This window comes from Penicillium waksmanii, assembly GCF_028829765.1.
Source record: "Penicillium waksmanii strain IBT 27052 chromosome Unknown utg000007l:1.0-4314555.0:1.0-4317578.0, whole genome shotgun sequence".
Classification (NCBI taxonomy): domain Eukaryota; kingdom Fungi; phylum Ascomycota; class Eurotiomycetes; order Eurotiales; family Aspergillaceae; genus Penicillium; species Penicillium waksmanii.
Genome location: NW_026643253.1, coordinates 3,356,578 through 3,375,421, shown reverse-complemented (window position 1 = coordinate 3,375,421; position 18,844 = coordinate 3,356,578). Strand labels below are relative to the sequence as shown.

At 49.4% G+C, this 18,844-nt stretch overlaps 9 protein-coding genes across 9 annotated transcripts; 5 read left to right on the top strand and 4 right to left on the bottom strand.

Moving 5' to 3' along the window:
- Positions 1-132: 132 nt before the first annotated feature.
- On the top strand, positions 133-1,959 carry N7481_008100 (uncharacterized protein; the record flags this gene model as incomplete). Its single annotated transcript, XM_057267319.1, has 4 exons — positions 133-1,270; positions 1,326-1,511; positions 1,567-1,650; positions 1,715-1,959. 4 exons carry the CDS (start codon positions 133-135, stop codon positions 1,957-1,959), a joined length of 1,653 nt encoding a protein of 550 aa, XP_057121520.1.
- A 1,340-nt stretch (positions 1,960-3,299) lies between these two features.
- Positions 3,300-4,395, top strand: N7481_008099 (RTA1 domain-containing protein; the record flags this gene model as incomplete). Its single annotated transcript, XM_057267318.1, has 3 exons — positions 3,300-3,456; positions 3,538-3,545; positions 3,613-4,395. 3 exons carry the CDS (start codon positions 3,300-3,302, stop codon positions 4,393-4,395), a joined length of 948 nt encoding a protein of 315 aa, XP_057121519.1.
- A 372-nt stretch (positions 4,396-4,767) lies between these two features.
- N7481_008098 (uncharacterized protein) lies at positions 4,768-5,163 on the bottom strand (the record flags this gene model as incomplete). Its single annotated transcript, XM_057267317.1, has 1 exon — positions 4,768-5,163. The coding sequence occupies one exon, from the start codon at positions 5,161-5,163 to the stop codon at positions 4,768-4,770; it is 396 nt and encodes a 131-aa protein (XP_057121518.1).
- Positions 5,164-5,443: 280 nt separating this feature from the next.
- N7481_008097 (putative DnaJ domain protein (Mas5)) lies at positions 5,444-6,796 on the bottom strand (the record flags this gene model as incomplete). The annotated part of the gene is made up of 3 exons (XM_057267316.1): positions 5,444-5,993; positions 6,056-6,697; positions 6,771-6,796. The coding sequence occupies 3 exons, from the start codon at positions 6,794-6,796 to the stop codon at positions 5,444-5,446; spliced, it is 1,218 nt and encodes a 405-aa protein (XP_057121517.1).
- A 493-nt stretch (positions 6,797-7,289) lies between these two features.
- Positions 7,290-9,262, top strand: N7481_008096 (glutamate--tRNA ligase MSE1; the record flags this gene model as incomplete). Its single annotated transcript, XM_057267315.1, has 3 exons — positions 7,290-7,510; positions 7,546-7,669; positions 7,820-9,262. 3 exons carry the CDS (start codon positions 7,290-7,292, stop codon positions 9,260-9,262), a joined length of 1,788 nt encoding a protein of 595 aa, XP_057121516.1.
- A 186-nt stretch (positions 9,263-9,448) lies between these two features.
- N7481_008095 (Arginine permease CAN1) lies at positions 9,449-11,153 on the bottom strand (the record flags this gene model as incomplete). Its single annotated transcript, XM_057267314.1, has 2 exons — positions 9,449-10,923; positions 10,985-11,153. The coding sequence occupies 2 exons, from the start codon at positions 11,151-11,153 to the stop codon at positions 9,449-9,451; spliced, it is 1,644 nt and encodes a 547-aa protein (XP_057121515.1).
- An 837-nt stretch (positions 11,154-11,990) lies between these two features.
- Positions 11,991-12,996, top strand: N7481_008094 (phytanoyl-CoA dioxygenase family protein; the record flags this gene model as incomplete). Its single annotated transcript, XM_057267313.1, has 3 exons — positions 11,991-12,424; positions 12,483-12,710; positions 12,771-12,996. The coding sequence occupies 3 exons, from the start codon at positions 11,991-11,993 to the stop codon at positions 12,994-12,996; spliced, it is 888 nt and encodes a 295-aa protein (XP_057121514.1).
- A 407-nt stretch (positions 12,997-13,403) lies between these two features.
- On the top strand, positions 13,404-14,999 carry N7481_008093 (Zn(II)2Cys6 transcription factor; the record flags this gene model as incomplete). The annotated part of the gene is made up of 2 exons (XM_057267312.1): positions 13,404-13,482; positions 13,534-14,999. 2 exons carry the CDS (start codon positions 13,404-13,406, stop codon positions 14,997-14,999), a joined length of 1,545 nt encoding a protein of 514 aa, XP_057121513.1.
- Positions 15,000-16,032: 1,033 nt separating this feature from the next.
- Positions 16,033-18,512, bottom strand: N7481_008092 (putative microtubule associated protein (Ase1); the record flags this gene model as incomplete). The annotated part of the gene is made up of 4 exons (XM_057267311.1): positions 16,033-17,957; positions 18,010-18,224; positions 18,283-18,335; positions 18,396-18,512. The coding sequence occupies 4 exons, from the start codon at positions 18,510-18,512 to the stop codon at positions 16,033-16,035; spliced, it is 2,310 nt and encodes a 769-aa protein (XP_057121512.1).
- Between the last annotated feature and the right edge of the window lie 332 nt (positions 18,513-18,844).

Here is an 18,844-nt window from a genome sequence, read left to right as displayed (position 1 = left end):
TCCTATTCTCTCTTTGTCTCTTCTTGAAAATGGCCGGCAATATCTCTGCTGCCAATATTGGCGGTGTTGCCGACTCTCGTCTCAGGAGCCGAAGCAGATGTCATTGGCACTAAGGAGGAACACCCGGAGACAATGTCCCACGAGATTCCTCCACCGATACTGCATGGACATGGCTCGATCTACCTGGATACCAGTATCAACTTCGAGAGCTACCATTATTGGGCAAAGCGCTCTCGTGAGGTTGAAAAGAATATGCGAACCGATAACGTCGGCCTCGCTTCACTGGGCAGTGTTATCATCGGCAAAAAGTCCAAAGCGTCACCACCATCCGATACCGCTGCTACCACTACCAACGAGAAAAACGGCGCCCCAGAACCCTCGAACCAAACCGTGAATAGCGATGCCTCAGATAGCTGGGGCGTGACCGAAACTGAGTGGGAACAGGCACAGAGAGCAGGCCGGACCGCAACTTGGGGCTCCATCTTCTACTTGATTACCACTGATATCTTGGGCCCCACCAATGTGCCATGGGCAATCAGCAAGATGGGATATGGGCCTGGCTTTGCTCTATACACTGCATTCGGTGCCATGGCGTGTTACTCTGGCATGCAATTGTGGCACATGTTCGTCGGCCTGGATTCAACTCGATTCCCCATGCGCAATTATGGCGATGTGGCGTTCCGAGTGTTTGGCAGCTGGGCTCGTATCATAGTCAACTTTTTGCAAAGCTTTCAATTTTTCCTGAACGTGGCCCTTTTGATCACTAGCAACGGACAAGGTTTGGCGCAGATGGCAGCTGGTGTCAATGGCAATGGATTTCTTTGCTTCATTGTTGCTGAGGTGATTTTCATGCTCATCGGATTCATTCTAGGCCAAATTCGCACCTTGCAGCGCCTTTCTTGGCTGGCAAACATTGCCATTTGGCTGAATGTTATTGTCATTATAATGACCATGGCCGTCGTTCACCAATATCCTCCGAACTACGAGGCAGTTGAACAAAGCTACAACATCCCCAAGGGCCCTGTGGTAACAACTGCCAACTGGCCTGAATCTTCCACCCTCAATGATAAAGTGAATGCCATGATGAACGGTGTTTTCGCGTACGGTGGTGCGACATTATTTAATGAACTCATGGCTGAGATGAGACGGCCTTATGATTTCTGGAAGGGATTTATCTGCGCCGAAATTTTCATCTATGCTTGCTATTTGATCATGGGCATGGTTGTCTACAGTGCACAAGGACAATTTACCTTCAACCCTGCTTATCAAGGTAAGTTTATTTAACTTCTTATTCCCTCTTCCACCGTACTAACGTTGCTTCTCAGGCATTCCGAATAGTGCTTATCGGTTCCAAACTCTTGGAAACGCAATTTCCTTTATCACCGGCGTTATCGCCGCTCTGCTTTATGGAAATATCGGAATCAAGGTATTCTATTCTGCGGTTCTTCGCGATGTCTTCCACTTTCCCCCACTGGATAGCCGTCGGGGGAAATGGCTATGGATTGCGCTCGGTAAGTTACTCGATTATCTCAAAGTTGAAGTCAACGCTAACATCTTAACTAATAGTCCCGATCTACTGGTGTCTTGCATGGATCATCGCTGCCGCAATTCCCCAAATCAGCAACCTGACCTCTTTCGTCGGCGCCGCCTGTATTTTGCAATTTTCTTATACCTTCCCCCCCCATGCTGCTTGTTGGTTTCAATATCCAGAAAGACGCAATGTTACCCGAGGAGGAGTACAATCCGCAGACTGGTGAAGTCAACCGCGTGGATCATGGTATCAAACGCTGGATCCGAGGATACAAGAAGAAGTTCGTTTGGAATACATTTGACGTAATCTACTCGCTTGCTGCGCTGTCATCCGCTGGACTGGGTATCTGGGCATCTGTCACCTCAATGCGCGAAAGCTTTGCAAGTTCAGCACTGACGCCGTTTACCTGCGCGAACCCAGCTGGATGAAGTACAAGTTGATATTGGTGCCTGGGATTGTTGAAAATCACATGTGTCTTCGGCGTCTTTTTTGGTGATTTCTGTAGTAGATTAGAGTTAGTGGCCCCTGGTGGTTTTCTTTTTAGGAAAGTCAATAATTTGTATCAGCCATGGGGGTTAAGAAATATCAATCGAATCCACTTTTCTACTCCAAACTGCCTGGTGGACGTCACGGTCCGATTTGGTACTTCATTTGGGCGAATGGATCAAAAACTTCAGAACACCTCTGTGGTCCTGGTCTCACATGAACTCACTGGCACTCGATCGAATAAATATCATGGCTTATTTTCTTATCTAATTAGTCATTCTTCGACAACAAGCTACACAGCATTCGTACCTTGAGTACACGCTTATTCATATGATTTGTATTCTACCTGGCTGTTAGGATAAGCTTAAACATTCTCTCCTGGGGCTATTTCCAGCCTTGTCTCGGGAAGCGGAGCATTGTTTTTATGAAAGGACTGTGTCTGCATGACAGAATGGGGTTCAAACAGCCTCCTTCCAAATTGGGTATGCAAATCGCAATTGACGAGTCTGCATAGTCTGCTCTGAATCCTTATTGGATATCACTTTACGCTAGTCTACTTAAGGTGGATCTTGCGACGTCTAATTTTAGGCTGCCAGGCGTCAACAATACCACGTGACTTCGATGGAGAAGGCTGGGTTTGCGCGCAATTTCAGTATCCACTACGGAGTAGTACTGTTCAGGGGGATAAGCACTAACTGATCGTGGGACGTGAAGAAATAAAAATCCGCCTCGTCTTCGGTAATTGGTGACCCACTGGATCTTCGGAACCTGTTCACAATACGGTTAGTTGTTCCTCGCAGAGCATCAAGGTTTATACGGATTACTACAGGAGTGAGTCTATTTGGAAATTCAACGAGCAATTGGATATCGCAATGATGCTTCGGTTTGGTCAACTTGTTTCAAGCTCGTGCTCGTGTGCCCCCGACTTACTTTCGGTGCACACAGGTGTGACGACGTGGCGGCTGCATTGTTGACTTGGCTGTCAACCTACTTGCCCAAAACACAGCCCTATGCACCCCAAGAGAAGCCAGGTCGCTCCATATCTCTTGAAACGGAATAAAACACTGCGGCTGGACTCCGCTCAACGAGGCTGAGACCGACTTAGTGGTGCAGTGGGAGCCAATCAGCTGGTCGAATCTGATTTGAGAATCAGCTCCTCCGTGGGGGCCGTTGACGCACAGCCTCGCCCAAGGAACTTTATAAAGTCTTGGGCAGCTTGCTCATCATAAGCATCCACTACAAGATTTTAACGACCTCCACGAATACGTGCACGACTATCACCATGGCATCGGGCGACAATCTCTACGAATACTACACGCCCAACAAGATTGTGGCTATTGTTTTCGCGGCCTTTTTCCTTTCCACATCGGTCATACACACTTGGAAAATCTTCACCACGCGACAATGGTTTGGCATTGCTATCCTCCTTGGAGGACTTTGTAAGTGCTCCTCTCACGCCTTCTGCTAAAAATTTGGGAACTTGAAGGAATTGACTAACATGAAAATTCTTATCTGAACAGTCGAGTTTGTGGGTCTCCTAGCACGAGCCTATGGACATGATCACTTGGACAAACTCCCCCCCATACATTGTCCAGATGGTCCTGATTCTCCTGGCGCCAATTCTTTACGCTGCCGCCGTCTACATGTTCTTTGGACGACTGGTTGTCGCGTCTGGACACCCTAAGCTCTCGCTGATCCGTGTCAACTGGGAAACCAAGATCTTTGTTATTGGCGATATCCTCTGTTTTCTGGTCCAAGCTTTTGGAGCTGTCAGCCTTGCCAACCTAGTCAACTCTCACGATAGTGACACCGCGCATAAGGTCGATGTCGCGAAAAACGTCATCCTCGCTGGTCTTGCACTGCAGGTGATCCTTTTCCTGGTCTTCCTCGTGTCAGCTGTGATCTTCCATATCCGAGTCTCGAAGCATCACATTGCTAAATCGGTGGATCCAACCCTGCGCCTGCAATTGATGATATATTCGATCTATATGACCGGCGTTCTCATCACGGGCCGAAACATCTACCGTCTTATTGAGTACAAGAGTGGGAATGGCGGCTACCTCCAAGAGAACGAGTGGCCGCAATATGGCTTGGATGTCGGTCTGATGGCAATTTACATGGTCATCACCTTCTTCTGGTACTTTGCGGATACCAAGGCACGCGCAAACAACCCTGGAAAATACGGTCGCGTTCCCGAAGACCAGGCGACCTGGTCGGGCAACGTCAACGACGACAGCTTCCCTCTCAACCACCCCAACGCTTACGAATCTGGCTATGCCAATGGCCCCCATCTCCCGCCTCCCCAGGTCACCGCATACAACAATACCGCATATAACCCTGCATATGACCATAATAACCCTGGATATAGCCATGCCTGATTTGCTTTCCTGGATAATTAGTTTATGCGTTTGAGCTCTGTTGAAGGATGATAGAGATAAAGCATTTTTAAGCCTTTTATGAAGCCTTTCCTTTTATTATACCACGTTTCTGCGATATTTAGAATCTTGTTCGATTAATAAAACACGATAATATCTCACATTTGTTTCTGTAAATACAATGTCAAAATGCAATGGAGGAAAATAAAAGATCCCCAAGGTACTGATATCGTCGACGTATTGTCACACAATAAACCTTGGAAGGTAAGCTCATACTTTATTAACACACCGGTTCTTGATCTAGTACAAATTCCGTCGCGTAGTATCATGTAAGTATTCTCGTAGCAGGACCATCTCTGAAATATGCACAACTGCTCAATGGTTATGTCTAGGCTCATCCCATCGCTGCGCCACTCGCTGGTACTTGACAGCATCCCGGAGAACCATACCCTCGTTCAATTGATCAGTTTCACGACGGAAGATCTCCTGCCACGAAGTATGACTCTCTGGGCCGTTATACCCACCATTAGCCTTCAAAGCAGCGCGGCGAAGCTTGAGCTCTGCCGGTTCAATAAGAATGTCAACGTTTCGCTTGTCAAGATTGACCCTTAAACGATCTCCATCTCGTAAAATTGCAAGGTTGCCACCCGCGGCCGCTTCAGGACTTGCGTTCAAAATCGATGGTGAGCCCGATGTGCCAGATTGGCGGCCATCACCAATGCAGGGGAGGGCAATTATCCCCTGGCGCAGCAAACGGGCTGGTGGGTGCATATTAACCACCTCGGCGGTACCGGCATGACAGATGCCACTCCACACCTACGAGATTCGTACCCACCCAAGCACTCCACTGTTATAGTGCACATGCACGTAGCAATGATACAAATTAATGCAACATGGGAGATGATTTCTAGCGACTAGCTAGTCTACTGTACGGTCATGATCGTGGATGGGAGATGTTCGTGTCCCGAGAAGAAATCCAACAAAACAGAGAATGTGCAAGCCCCAAACGCCTTCTATGACTGAAAGACAGGATATCTCTTTTTTTTGGCGCTTACTGAGCGGCGCACTGCGCTGGCTCTTCTTCTTCTTCATCATCAGCCCAGGCCGAACCGCCCTGCGCATCCTGGGCGCCAAACTCCTCCATGTTGCCCTTCGGATCGAACTCAACCTCGTCCACCGTCTCGGCTGTGATAGGAGCCTCGGGTCCGGGAAGCACCTGCTTGATCTTCTCGAGCATCTCAGGGGTAGGCTTCCAGTTCTCTTCGGGGAATGTGACGTTGACAACCAAGTAGAGATCACCCTTGGAGTCGCTGCGCTTGATGGGCATACCCTCGCCGGGGATCTTGAGAACCTGCAGGGGTGAGAGCACCTTGCCAGCCGGGTGTGTGAGCTCGATACCACGACCGTCGAGGTGCTTGATCACCACGCGAGAGAACCCAGTCAGAGCCTCAGCCACTGTCACATCGAAGCTAGCCCGAAGGTCGGAACCAGCGCGGTCAAAAACTTCGTGCTCCTCCTGCACCAGGCGGAAGATAATGTCACCGGGCTCTTGGTCAGGTACCTGGTCCGCTTCACCCTCCAACACAATCTTATCCCCCTCACTAAAAACGGGGTCAGTCAATCTTCATTTGGCATATTAAGCCGGATGAGTGGGGAAACATACCGAGAACCAGGAGGAATATACATCTCAAGAATCTTCTTCTCCTCGGTGGTCTTCTTGCCCTTGCACTTCTTACACTTATCCTTGGGGCTGAAGAAGCGACCCTGTCCGTTACATGTGGTACAGGGCTGGGCCGACTTGGTGAGGAAGCCGCCCTGTTGCATGATAACTTCCCTAATTCCCTGGCCCCCGCAGGTAGAGCACTCCTTGGCCTTGGCCTTCTCCTTGCCACCCTTGCCCTTGCAAAGACTGCAGATAACGTTCTTGGTGCTGGCGAATTTGACAGTCTTTCCCTTATAAAGCATCTCTAGGCTGACTTCGTAGTCTTGTTGCTCATTGCGGCTTCGGCGAGGCTGGCCACCTCCAGGCATCCCTCCCATCCCGGGCATACCTCCCATGCCAGGCATGCCTCCACCCATGCCGCCCATACCACCGAACATCTGCGCCAGAAGATCGTCAAGGTCGACATCGCCGGGCATACCACCACCCATACCGGGGTCACCGGAGCCGTTGAAAGCAGACATGCCGTGGGTGTCGTAGATGTGGCGTTTCTGGTCATCGTAAAGGATTTCGTATGCCTCTTGAACGGCCTTGAATTTGATCTCGGCAGTTGGGCGCTCATCTTCGGGAACTTTATCGGGGTGGCTAGAGAGGGCGGCCTAGATATGATCATTGTCAGCGCTGTATCTCCCAGTGCAGTCGCGAATGGCGGACACACCTTGCGGTAAGCCGAACGAATTTCATCTTTGCTCGCCCCTCTTTGGACCTCTAGGACCTCTGTATCGGTGGAAAATATTTAATCAGCTCCGCTGTATCATTTGCGCGTGCGCGATAACGTCTGGGATCCTTTCGCATACCGTAGAGGTCGATTTCAACTTGAGCCACTGCAGGTCAAATTAGTAACAGTCAACAAGCCGATCGGAAAGGACAAGGACAAGAACCTACTGTTTGCAGATATACAGAATTGCAACACCTAGTCACTGGGACGATACCAAAATGAGAATCACAAAGGCACTTGAACTAGGGTGGAGCAGTGTTGACGTGATAAGAGAAGAGAGGAAAGAGGAAAGAGGAAAGATCAGGCAGGAAGCCGAACGGAGTTAAGTTCATCGAATTTTTGCGGGAAGCTTCCAATCGCGCGGAGCTGCCGAGCCTCCGCAAAAATTCCCCCTCGAACCACAACCCCCCCCCCCCAACTTGAACCTTCGCCGATCACCTCACATTCAACTCGATCTCGATGAGGGCTACTCCTAGTGCCCTTTTGGCTCGGCGATCCTGGACCTGCATTCAATGCAGAGCCTCGTCCTCATCAGCGGGCGCGCAACTCCGCAAACCCAAGAACAATCTCCCCGACGCCCCTGCGCGCACGCGTTTCGCTCCCTCACCGACCGGATATCTTCACCTGGGCTCTCTCCGGACAGCACTGTTTAACTACCTTCTTGCCAAGCGGACTGGGGGGTCAGTTCCTACTCCGCATTGAGGATACCGACCAGGTTGGTCTTCGCATTCGGAATCACGCAAGAACGATTTGCTAAGAGACACAGAAACGGACAATCCCAGACGCAGAGCAGAGACTATACGACGACCTACATTGGGCAGGACTTCATTGGGACGAAGGTAACTTCAAGCCGAGTGCGATTTGACCCAATCAGCACGAGCTAACCGGCAATGATAGGTCCTGTTGTTGGTGGTCAATACGGACCATATAGACAAGTGAGAGACCATCCTACGCCATACCTCGAACATTACTGATACGTATTGTCTTAGTCCGAACGGACTGCTCTCTATCGAACCCACACAAACGATCTAATCAACAACGGTCATGCCTACCGATGTTTCTGCTCCTCCGAGCGGCTCGACTCCCACGCCCGCCATCGTAGTCAAGCAGGACTAGCACCCGGATACGATCGGAAGTGTGCCGATATCTCCCATGAAGAGTCTGAGGACCGCGCTTCCAAGGGAGATTCGCATGTAGTTCGGTTGAAGGTGGATGGATACCCCATGTTCAACGACCTCGTCTACGGCAAGACCGGACAGAACAAGCTCAACGTCAGCAAACTAGACCTAATCGACCGCGTCTATGATGACCCCATCTTGCTGAAATCGGATGGGCACCCGACATACCATTTGGCTAATGTGGTGGATGACCATTGTATGAAAATTACCCATGTCATTCGGGGCACGGAGTGGATGCCCTCTACGCCAATGCATATGGCGCTTTATAATGCTTTCAAGTGGACACCTCCGCAATTTGGTCACGTCCCTCTTCTTGTTGATAAGAACGGACAGAAGTTGAGCAAGCGAAATGCTGACATCGACCTCTCCTCGTTTAAAGACCAACAAGGAATCTTCCCAGCTACATTGGTCAACTTTGCGGCGCTCTTGGGCTGGTCTCATTCACAAAAGTCCGATATCTTTAATCTTGAAGAGTTGGAGAACATCTTTAATCTGAAGATTACTCGAGGGAACACTGTCGTCGCATTCGAGAAGCTCTGGTTCCTTCAGAAGGCTCATGCCCAGCGATTTGCAGCCGACGGTGGACATGACTTCGATCAAATGGTGAACAGGGTTTCCGCTGTTGTCGAGAAAAGCCAGACTCAAGGTTCCCTTGCTAGGATCTTGGAAGGTCGTGCACTCAACGAATATGTCGCTCCTCTTCTGCATGCCGATGCCAAGTCCTACACAACAGCATCGGAGTTTGTGGAGCGCAACTCCACCTTCTTTACCACAGAACTCGATCGATCTCCCTATACTCCTGCTTCTACTCCCATCACGTCATCTGACCCGGCACCAACTCCCACCATTCCAATGCAAGCACTCCATACTGCTGCTGCTGCCTTCGCTCTCGTGCCATCTGCTCATTGGACCTTGGAAACGCACCGCATGAACATCACTTCATATGACGGCTCCGAGTCTGTGGCACTGCCCTCTGAGTTACAAGATGCACCAATTGCCCTGGATAAGCTATTCAAGAAAGAACTGTACCACTACCTGCGCTGGGCTCTTTCGGCTTCGGCACCAGGGCCTGGTATTCCCGAGACTCTGGCTATTTTGGGACGAGACGAGAGCATGCGCAGGTTGCAGGAAGCGAAGGTTATGACCAAGTCCTTAATTCCGGAGACCGGTCGACGAGTTCCCAAGTCCTCTGCCAACAAGGAGAAGGACGCGGACCAGACTTGGATGGGCTCTCTGGCTCCTGGGAAACAATAAAAGACAACCTGGAGCAGCCGGCGAATTGTACAATATGTATTACCTCCAAGCACGGAAGGAAATCAGCATGTTCGAATAGCTTGTATTTGTATATATTATTATTTTTCCTTCTAAAAAAATGCAACCTTTCATGAAGAATCAAAGAAAAATGCGATGAGTGGCCTGCCGCGCCGAGTGATTCATGGATTATCCAGCTAGGATATTCCAAAGCTTTCCATACCAAGTGGTCGGCATTGTGACCTCCCAATGCTGGTTCTCAATCTCCAAGCGCCCAGTATCAAGATCTGCTTGAAGTGGAGAAACAAAAGCGTCACGGAATATAAGCTTATGGCCAATCCACAGTACTGCAAACAAAATCACGCTGATATATGCCACGAAAAAGTTTTCCACGCTGAATGACGGAATCCAGGCTGTGAATCCCTGTGTGAATATGATCAAAATGTTGACAAAAAGTCCATACCAGGCAAGATATGGTTGCAAAGGTGCCTTGTAAGGAAGCACATCTCTGCTGATCTTGCGGGCCTTCAAAGCTCGCATGAACCCTATGTGGCACATATTCAGGGTGGCCCAGGCTATGAACCCGGCAACTGCCGAGATATTCAACAGCCAATTGAATACCGTTGTTCCTGAATTAGAAACGTTCAAAAAGCCCAGAAGGCCAATGGCTGAGGTGAGTAAGACCCCGTAGAATGGTACGCCGCCTTTGGTAGTCTTGGTGAAAAAGGAGAAGGCAAACCCTTCTTGTGCCAGGCCAACAAGAATTCTGCTGCCGCTGTAGACATTTGAATTGGCTGCAGATAAAACGACGGTCAAAAGAACAGCGTTGATGATACTGGGCAAGACCTTGACGCCTGCCAATTGCGCAGCGATGACAAATGGTGATGCTGCTGCGTTAGATGCCCCTGACAGAAGATCCTTATTATCATATGGCACAAGAAGACCAATAAAGAAAACTGTCAGAACAAAAAACAAAATGATACGAATGAACGTGATTTTGATAGCCTTTGGAATCGTCCGGCGTGGGTTTTCCGTTTCGCCTGCTGCGATACCGACAAGTTCCGTTCCCTGACACGAGAATCCGGCTTGAATGAGGACAGCCCAAAAGCCAACAAACTTAGCTGTTGGTCCAGGTGTTATGAGGTAGTCGGCGAAAGGTCCGGGGTGAACCCAATTATGAAATCCAAGGTAGCCTTGATCACCAGCACCAGCATCAATGCAAATGGCGAAGATCATAAATCCAATCACTGTAAAAACCTTAATACTCGAGAACCAAAACTCGATCTCGCCATAAAAGTTAACCGGTAGCAAGTTCAGCAAGGTCATCAACACCCAGAAAACGGCTATGAAGATAGAGATTGAAATCGAGCTGTTCCAGTATTCGATAATCAAACCAACTGTGACAAGCTCCAGAGCAAATGTGATGGCCCATGAAAACCAATAAAGCCAGCCCATGGCAAATCCGAGACTTGGATCAACTAAACGTGTTGCATATGATGTGAATGCTCCAGAAATCGGTATGTAAGTGGCGATTTCGCCTAGGGAGGTCATCACGGAGAAAACGATAGTGGCGATGAAGATGTATGCGATGAGCGCACCGACTGGCCCAGAATGTGCCAAAGCAGTTCCACTTCCGATGAAAAGACCGGTTCCGATGGTTCCACCTGCATTTTCATCAGTTAATATTGTATTCTTACTCCTTCGCCAGCTCAGCAAACCACTAACCAATTGCAATCATATGCAAGTGCCTGCTCTTCAACTTGCGCTTCAGCTGCGGCGAGCCGCGGGGCTCTCCGGACACAACTTGGTCGTCATAGCTAAGTTCATTGGTAGGCGAGAAAAAGGCAAGATTCCCCTTGGACATGGTCGTGCCATCTTTCTCCACTTCGGCCATGGTTCTTGTGGGGAAAGGCGATCGAGGCAAGAATAATGGAGGAGTATTTCAACGGTGGAGTACAAGAGGAAATTCAGGATTAAGAGGGGGTAAACGGATTTTTTTTATTTCTCCGAGGAAACCTGAATAGGCCTCGGCTTTAGAGCCCCAAATTAATCTAATGGATTGGCTCGAGGGCAAGAATTTGAATTCGAAGCTAAATGCTTGGCCGCAGGCCGTCCCAGTCAACTCTTCTCTACAGAAAGCCACTCCGATCCAAGCCCATCCAAGCCCAATAAGCATCTCTAATCCTGTCCTAACAAGCAACTTGAAAATAATTCAGCAAAGATCTTTCTTATTCCTGAATTGTAGAAACCCCCATCTGAAGCTCATGTTGCCCGCGTGCCCCCTAATTCTCCGACCCCGCATGTGGTTTCTCGCCCGCACTGCCCTAACTGACTTAGTCTCCCTCCGAACGGTTAATCTCGCTAAAACCACCCTCCTATCTCGCTTTTTCACCCGACCTCCTAGAAAAGGTTTAGACCGGAAGTGCTACCAGAGCTTAAGTTATGTGGCCATGGCGCGTTATCGCGAAGACGGTCAAGCTTCTCTCCCGGCATTACATTCTTTGACCACTTACTATGTTCCAACGTGGGGTTCTGGTTCTTGCGTGCATTTTCTCAAATAACCTGTCTTATCCAGTCTAGTTTGGTCACGGTATGACGCTTGTGATCATAGGATATTGAGAATTGCAATATTTCATCATGTTGCTTCCGTTCTATAAAGACCAAGTGGTCACCTTCATCAACACTCTTTGCCCGGTCTTCTAAATTAATTTAGAAACCCCTCAGACTCAAGATGGTAGCTCTAGCTGGAAAGCCATCTTTCGTCCGACTAGATGCCGCCAAAGACTCCACAACACCTGCACAAGTCATTGAGGTCCTTGAACGCGAAGGAGGTGTAATCATCAAAAACCTTATCTCTCAAGAGCTGGCGCAACAGATCAAAACTGACTTGAAACCTCACTTTGATGGCGATACCCCAGACAAATATGGCTTTTTTCCCGAGACCACCCAGCGAGCAAGCGGCTTGCTAGGTATTTCTGACGCATGTGTTGAGCTCGCATGTAATCCTCTCTATATCAGCGTGGCCAATGCCATGGTTTCCTCTAGCTACACCTTCTGGAGGGGGGACCATCAGGAGACCGTGAGCGGGAAGCCAATAATTTCTTCCACAGTGGGATTTCGGGTTAATCCCGGAGGTCGACAACAGGTCTTGCACCGCGACGATAAGTACGCTCAGCCCTGCGCCGCCTCTTTTCTGTGTAATCCGGCTAACTATGATGACAAGTGACTATCATCCCAGCGACAAGAAGTTACCTGTGATGATTGGTTGTGTGACTGCATTAACAAAGACGACAAAGGACAATGGTGCCACGATTGCCATCCCCGGATCGCATTTATGGGGGCCCGAACGACGGCCTCTAGATGAAGAAGCTATTCCGGCAGAGCTTGAGCCGGGCGATGCATTGATCTTTTTGGGCAACACCTATCATGCTGGAGGTGCTAATATCACGGAGTAGGTTCTGTCCTTGTTGAGTATGAGTCTAGCTTCGTCGTACTAACCAGTCTGTTGCAGGAACGACTATCGAGAAACGGTCGGCATATTCCTCTGCCAGCCCACTTTACGTCCTGCCGAGAACCAATTTTTGATGATACCACTTGAGAGGGTCAGGCAGCTGAAGCCTCAAGCCCAGAGGCTTCTTGGGTACGGACTGTGTGAGCCTGGCGTCGGGTTTATGAACTATTCGGATCCCATGAGGGTCCTATTCGGTGTGGAGGACGAGGAGACTGTCAATATGTGACGAGGTGAAACTGATGAGGAAAGGGATTATTCATCCAGTTGGCTACTTCTTCTGTGGGGCTCTGGTTAGCGGACTATTTGCCGTCCCTTGAGTTCTATGTTTACTACTAATCCATACCGAGAGTACATAGTTATGTATACCATCATATGAGTATCTACCACCAACCGAATCAGAAAAAAAGAGAAGAAATGGAGGAGAAGGAAAAGACCAAATTGAATATCTCTATTCGTTCAAGAAGCTTCAATCACCAACAAATGACTCGAATGTAATATTTACCAACTGTTTCCCTCGGAATGGCCGATAAGGCGTGCGGGGTAGTTTGACGGCAATTAGTTAGTAGCACCACGACTTCGGCACTTCTCTTACCATTGAGTCACCACATTTTTCAACATCTCCAGCCGGTAGTGATGCCCTCTTATACTGGCAAAGCCAAGAAGAACGTTCGGATCGACTTACTCCCACCCGGTCGTAGACTAGCATCGAAAGGTATGCAGATTCACGAGTACATGCAGCGACAGCGCGACTAATGAGCCACAGATTGCCGCTGCTGCATCAAGCGCCGCATCAGATGCGATCGGACGATCCCACAATGCCAAAAATGCCATATTCGTGGATTTTCCTGTCCTGGCTTTCCCATTCTTCATCTGAGATGGGACCAGGGTGTTGCTAGTCGAGGACACCTGACTGGCAAAAAGATCCCTGTCTTGAGAGAGAAACATCAGACAGAAAAACAAGATTCCAGGATTTTCGAGTATCTGATTTCGTCTGAGACGAGAGAAACTCTTACCTCAGCGAAGCTGAATTTGGTGAACAAACAACTCTCGAGTTCATTATCCGAAAAACTACTCCAGCACTTCTTGTCTAATGTCGCATTTCGACTGACATGGCTCGATGGTCCGAGTAACCCATGGAGAAGTCTTGTTGTCCCTTTAGCAAGCCGATCATCATGTCTTCGTCTGTCTATACTGGGTCTTGCCGCTGCCCATCTCTCTGCCATAGCTACCGATCATGACCAATCAAGCATGATGGAAGTCAACACCCGAATTCGAAATCAAATCCTCAAAGTTTTGAGTCAGAAGATGCGCTTTGAGCTTCACAAGACCCCTGCTTCATTTGACACGACACCCGGAGATTCTTCTCTAATTGAGACACTTGCTTCGATGGTTGTCCTCTGTTATGGGGAAATGCATATCCCCGGATCAAGCGATTGGAAACTCCACCTCCGCGCCTGCCGTGCTATTATTGAAAGACATGATCTTCAAAGGCTATATCGGCAGTCTCAAAATGCTGTTCTTAAGTTCTTCATCAAGGAAGTCGTCGACTTAGAGACGTTCGGCAACGTTTCGGTTTTTGCAACGGACCTCACCACAAGAGAGTATATGTCCGAGTCTCCGGCATCTAATGACCAACCCTGGACCTTCACAGCACTTGTCAATGACATTACTGTGGCCGAAAGGTCACAGTATGATAGCCATGGTGCCCTTTATACCCCTGTCTTGGAGAATGTAGACATGCGGTATTGGTACGTCAAAATATTAAGCGCATATGACAAAGCCACATCCATGAACACCCTCCTAGCCACAGATAATAAATCTATGGCGACGCCTTTTCACGCTATCATTGAAGCTCATTATTATGCATGTCTACTCTACAGCTACCAAGCCATGATGCCCCAAGCAAGAGAAACTGGAGAACTGCAATCAATCTTCGATTCTCTCTGGCAAATCGTCGGATCGCTAGCTGCCAACCCATCTCTCCAATTTGCCCACGACATATTTTTCCCTCTCTTTATTGCTGGCACGGAGTGTCAGACGAGAGAGCAGTGCTCCCAAATTGAAGCACTTTTCATGCAATCGATATCTGTGACTGGCTTCTGGTGTAATTATTCAGTCTTGCAGTTTCTTCGCCTATTATGGAACCAGACCGATGTGGAAGGAGAGAATAACTGGATCCAATTCGCCAGGCTCAACAAGGCAAAAATTAACACCTTCTGTGTCTTTTAATATAATTATCTGTGAATATAATATGAACGTCCTGAATGAGCATCCTAGGTGAGCATCCTAGGCGATATTTGTACACAAAATTACTGCACGGGCCGTTAGAAAACTGTGAGTGCCCATCTAGTAATCCAGGTTCTACAGTGGCGCCGCAAGTTTCCAACCCCCGATTGCTCATCATTATACACCGCTTTCAAATGGTAGACTAGTAGCTACTAGTTCCCTTGAGAAGGCGGAGATTAGGGCGCTCAACAAGGGGTTTCAAACTTATGCAACGCCACTGTACCATACCTACTTAGACGAATGGAAAGAAAATGCGGTTTGAAAGATATGATATTATCAGAAAAAAACTACAAGCGGGCACTGTACGGCGCTAGAAGTAAACAGATAAGACAGCGCATTAAGACGACACAGCAAGGAAATCCAACCCGTGATCGGGAGCCAGAGGAGAGGGAATAAGTAGACCGTAAGCACCGAGCCGTAGCAAGACAAAAGCAAAAACAACCACAAGACAGACGAACAAATAACGCCATGCCAGAATAACCAGAGAAAGAAAAGAACAAAAAATTAAAAGGAACCCGTCCAAGGTTGAGAGAGAAGCTCTGTCGTGAAGAGAACGGTGTCGGGAGAGAGACAAAAAACCACCCTCGAGCAACAGAAGAAAATTTCCACTGCTGTGGACTGGAAAAGGCATCGACAGAAGAAAATAAGAGCATAAACAGGATTGACATGATGTGCATCGTAATTTTGAACACGAAGGAAGGGTGAAATGGGCGTATGTCAATAGTGGATGCGTGTGGGGAGACACCAGCCCGATTAGGGAAATCTGGGAAGCTCATTCGTAAAGGATCATCAATATCCATCATGAGCCATGAGCCGTACAGAGTCCAGTCATGGGATCGTCAAGTAAGCCAAGCGATTGCGTAACCACAGCTCAATGTTCGAAAGCGCCAAACATAAGAAAAAAATGTTCCAGGGAATTGAAATGCAGCAAGCGTCAGAATGTCGAGATAGAGTAAATAGAATACGATTTTAGCGATCAGTAGGTCTCAAACTCATCGGCCCATTCTGAGTCACTACCTGCAACACGTAGGACCTGACCAGGGTGAGGTCCGTCAGGGCTGACACTGCGGATACCCTTGCTCTTCTTGCCCAGGAAGTCCATACTGTCATCAGGGGCGAAGCGCTTGCCATGGGCGGCACGAATCTTGCCATAGTAAACATCGCTGGTGTCGGCTTCCGCGTCGGATGCATCATCAAAAGTCTCCCAATTCTCTGAGCCGGAGATAGTGGTGTTTCCAGCTGATGAGCTCGATGTTTGACGAAGGGCAGGGGGAGGTGGCGCGTGCGAAAGGTAAGGGTTGGCACGAGGGTAGTTTTGAGACGAATTCAATGATAGAGACGACAAAGATGAGTGAGAAGAGTGGGAGATTCCGATTTGGCGGTGGTTAGACATGACAGAAGAGCTCATGAAAGACCGCTGACGGTCATCATAAACGTCTTCCGGGCTCACGGGACGAACGAATGCACTCGACATAGCGCTATTGCAGCGAGGCGGCTCCACCAGGTGACTATTGCGCTCCTTTGACTCAACAGTCAATGCACGCATTCTCGGGGGAGGCCCACGGGGAGGAGCCATCTTTCCATTGACGGTGCTGGAGGAGTAATTGCCAGGTCCAGTACGGCGTTCGGGAGAGTTGTTTCCATGAGGCATGTTGCTCAATGGAGCACGAGCCGGAAGCTTCGTGGGAGACTTGGCCCCCGATCGAGCCCCAGAGTATCCAATAGTGTTATGCTTCACGGGGCCACTCCCATTTGGAGTCTTGGTGGCAGAGCGAGGTGGAGGGGGGCCCCGCATAGAGCTACCAGGTCGAGACACTGGTTGCCGGGCTGTGCTAGATTTCGTTGTAGATGGGGGTGCGGATGGGGTTTTCGAGCGTGGCGGCGGCATTCTTGAGGCGGGTGCAGGAGTCAAGGAATCAAGATATCGGTCTCCGTGAACCAAGAAGGGCCGTCCATACTCGTCTTCCCAACGCTCCAGCTCTCTGCGCAGATCGGCCTCGAGCTTAGGAAGCTCCTTCGCAATGCGCTTCCGCATCTTCTCTTCGCGCAGAAGCTTGCCAGGGTCTCGCCTCTCGCCCTTGTTTCCTCGGGCCATCAGACGGGAGGCGTCTTGGCTTGAGGATGAGAGAGCTTCGCGATCCGAAAGAATACCACGGTGTCTGTCAATCATCTCCAGTGTAGGTGCGCGCTGTTCCTTGAGTGTCTCCAAACGAGCAATCTCGCCCTCGTGGGCCTCCAGAAGAGCGTCACTGTACACATCAGAGAAAGCGGGTGTAAAGTCGAGCATCTCCTCTTCGGAAAAGAAGAGAGTATCCCAGAGCTCCTGCAGGCGACAGCGGGCATCTTCAACGAACAAATGCATGTTCTGTCTTTTCAGCTCATTAAGGCGAGCCAGCTCTTCTTCAAATTCATTGATCGTGCGAAGACCACAGCCACGGTTGGTTGCGAGGAAGGCCTTCCGATCAGCTTCTTCGACCCCAAAGCGCTCCCAGAGACTTTCGACATTGGCTCGGATCTCCTTGATCTTGCGCTCTCGGCCCTTCTTTTCCTCCACCAACTTGTCGCGTCGTGCCATCAGGTTACCGAGGTCGGCCTCATGAAGGCCAAGCTGCTCGGGAGATTCGCGATAGCACTTAACGATGTTGGGATCAGTTTGCACTTGCGGGGTACCCAGCTCTGCCCAGAGCTTGATGATCTCCTCGCTGGTTGTTTGGACATAGGAAACGCGACGGTGGTACTCCTCGTAGACACGGGAGAATTCTGAATCGAGGGCTGTAACATATGAAGGTGATAAATCGAAGCTGGGTGGAATGGTCGAGCCAGGTGCAGTGGGGGGCAATTCAATATGAAGAAATGATGTTTCAAGATGGGAAGAGTAGGACTCCAGAGCATCGACAAGTTCTGTCCAAGTCAGCAAGCTATGCGCATGGTATTTGGGGACGAATCAACTCACTCTTGACCTGTTCGAATCGTTCGCGGTGAAGCTTGCTCATGCCTTCGCTCTTTTCGCGCAAGAAGGCAATGCACCGGTTGAGGGGGTAGGTAACGCGCAAATCATCGCGGTTGAGCTCATATTGGCCATTAGCCCTTTCATCGCCCAGTGAGGCCTCCATTTGTTGGATGGATGTGATGAGGCGTTGAGCTTCTATCGTCAATTCCTCTTTCTCTCTGGAAGTCGGTTGTGTTAGCGAAAAAGAAGAGTGTTTGTTTATCGTGATGAACTTACTCGTCAACGATCTTGAGGTGATTATTTAATGTTTCTGACAACGCGCTGAAAAGCTAGATATTTGATCAGTCTCGGATTCAAATGCCAATGTGTAGGTTCGAGGTCCAGCTTACCTCTGCTTCGCGCGAGTCGCGCTCGCGAGCAGGCACTCCAATGTCATCGAAGATGCCGTGCAGTTGCTCAACGATATTATTGACCTGAGTGGTCAGATAGCTTGTGTCGACCGCCATGGCTAGGTAAGACCCTGTCGGGCAGCGAGATGTTCAAGTATGAATCAACGAAATATGTCTCCAACGACGGGATGTGTGTCGGCACTGCGACTGCGCCTGCGCCGAAGGGATCAAAACAAACGAGCCCAATTTGTGGAGGGAATGTGCGACACACGGCACCGAACAAAGAAAAAAACGAGGGAGTGGGAATGGTCAGTTGCAAGACATGGGGATGCAGATTGCAGCGTAGGTGGGTGTTTATGAGGGGAAGGGCAAGGCTGGACCGCAGTGATAACAGAACAGGTTCATCGTCCCGTCCGCGTTTCCCTGTTTGGTCCGATCGTCTCCAGGGG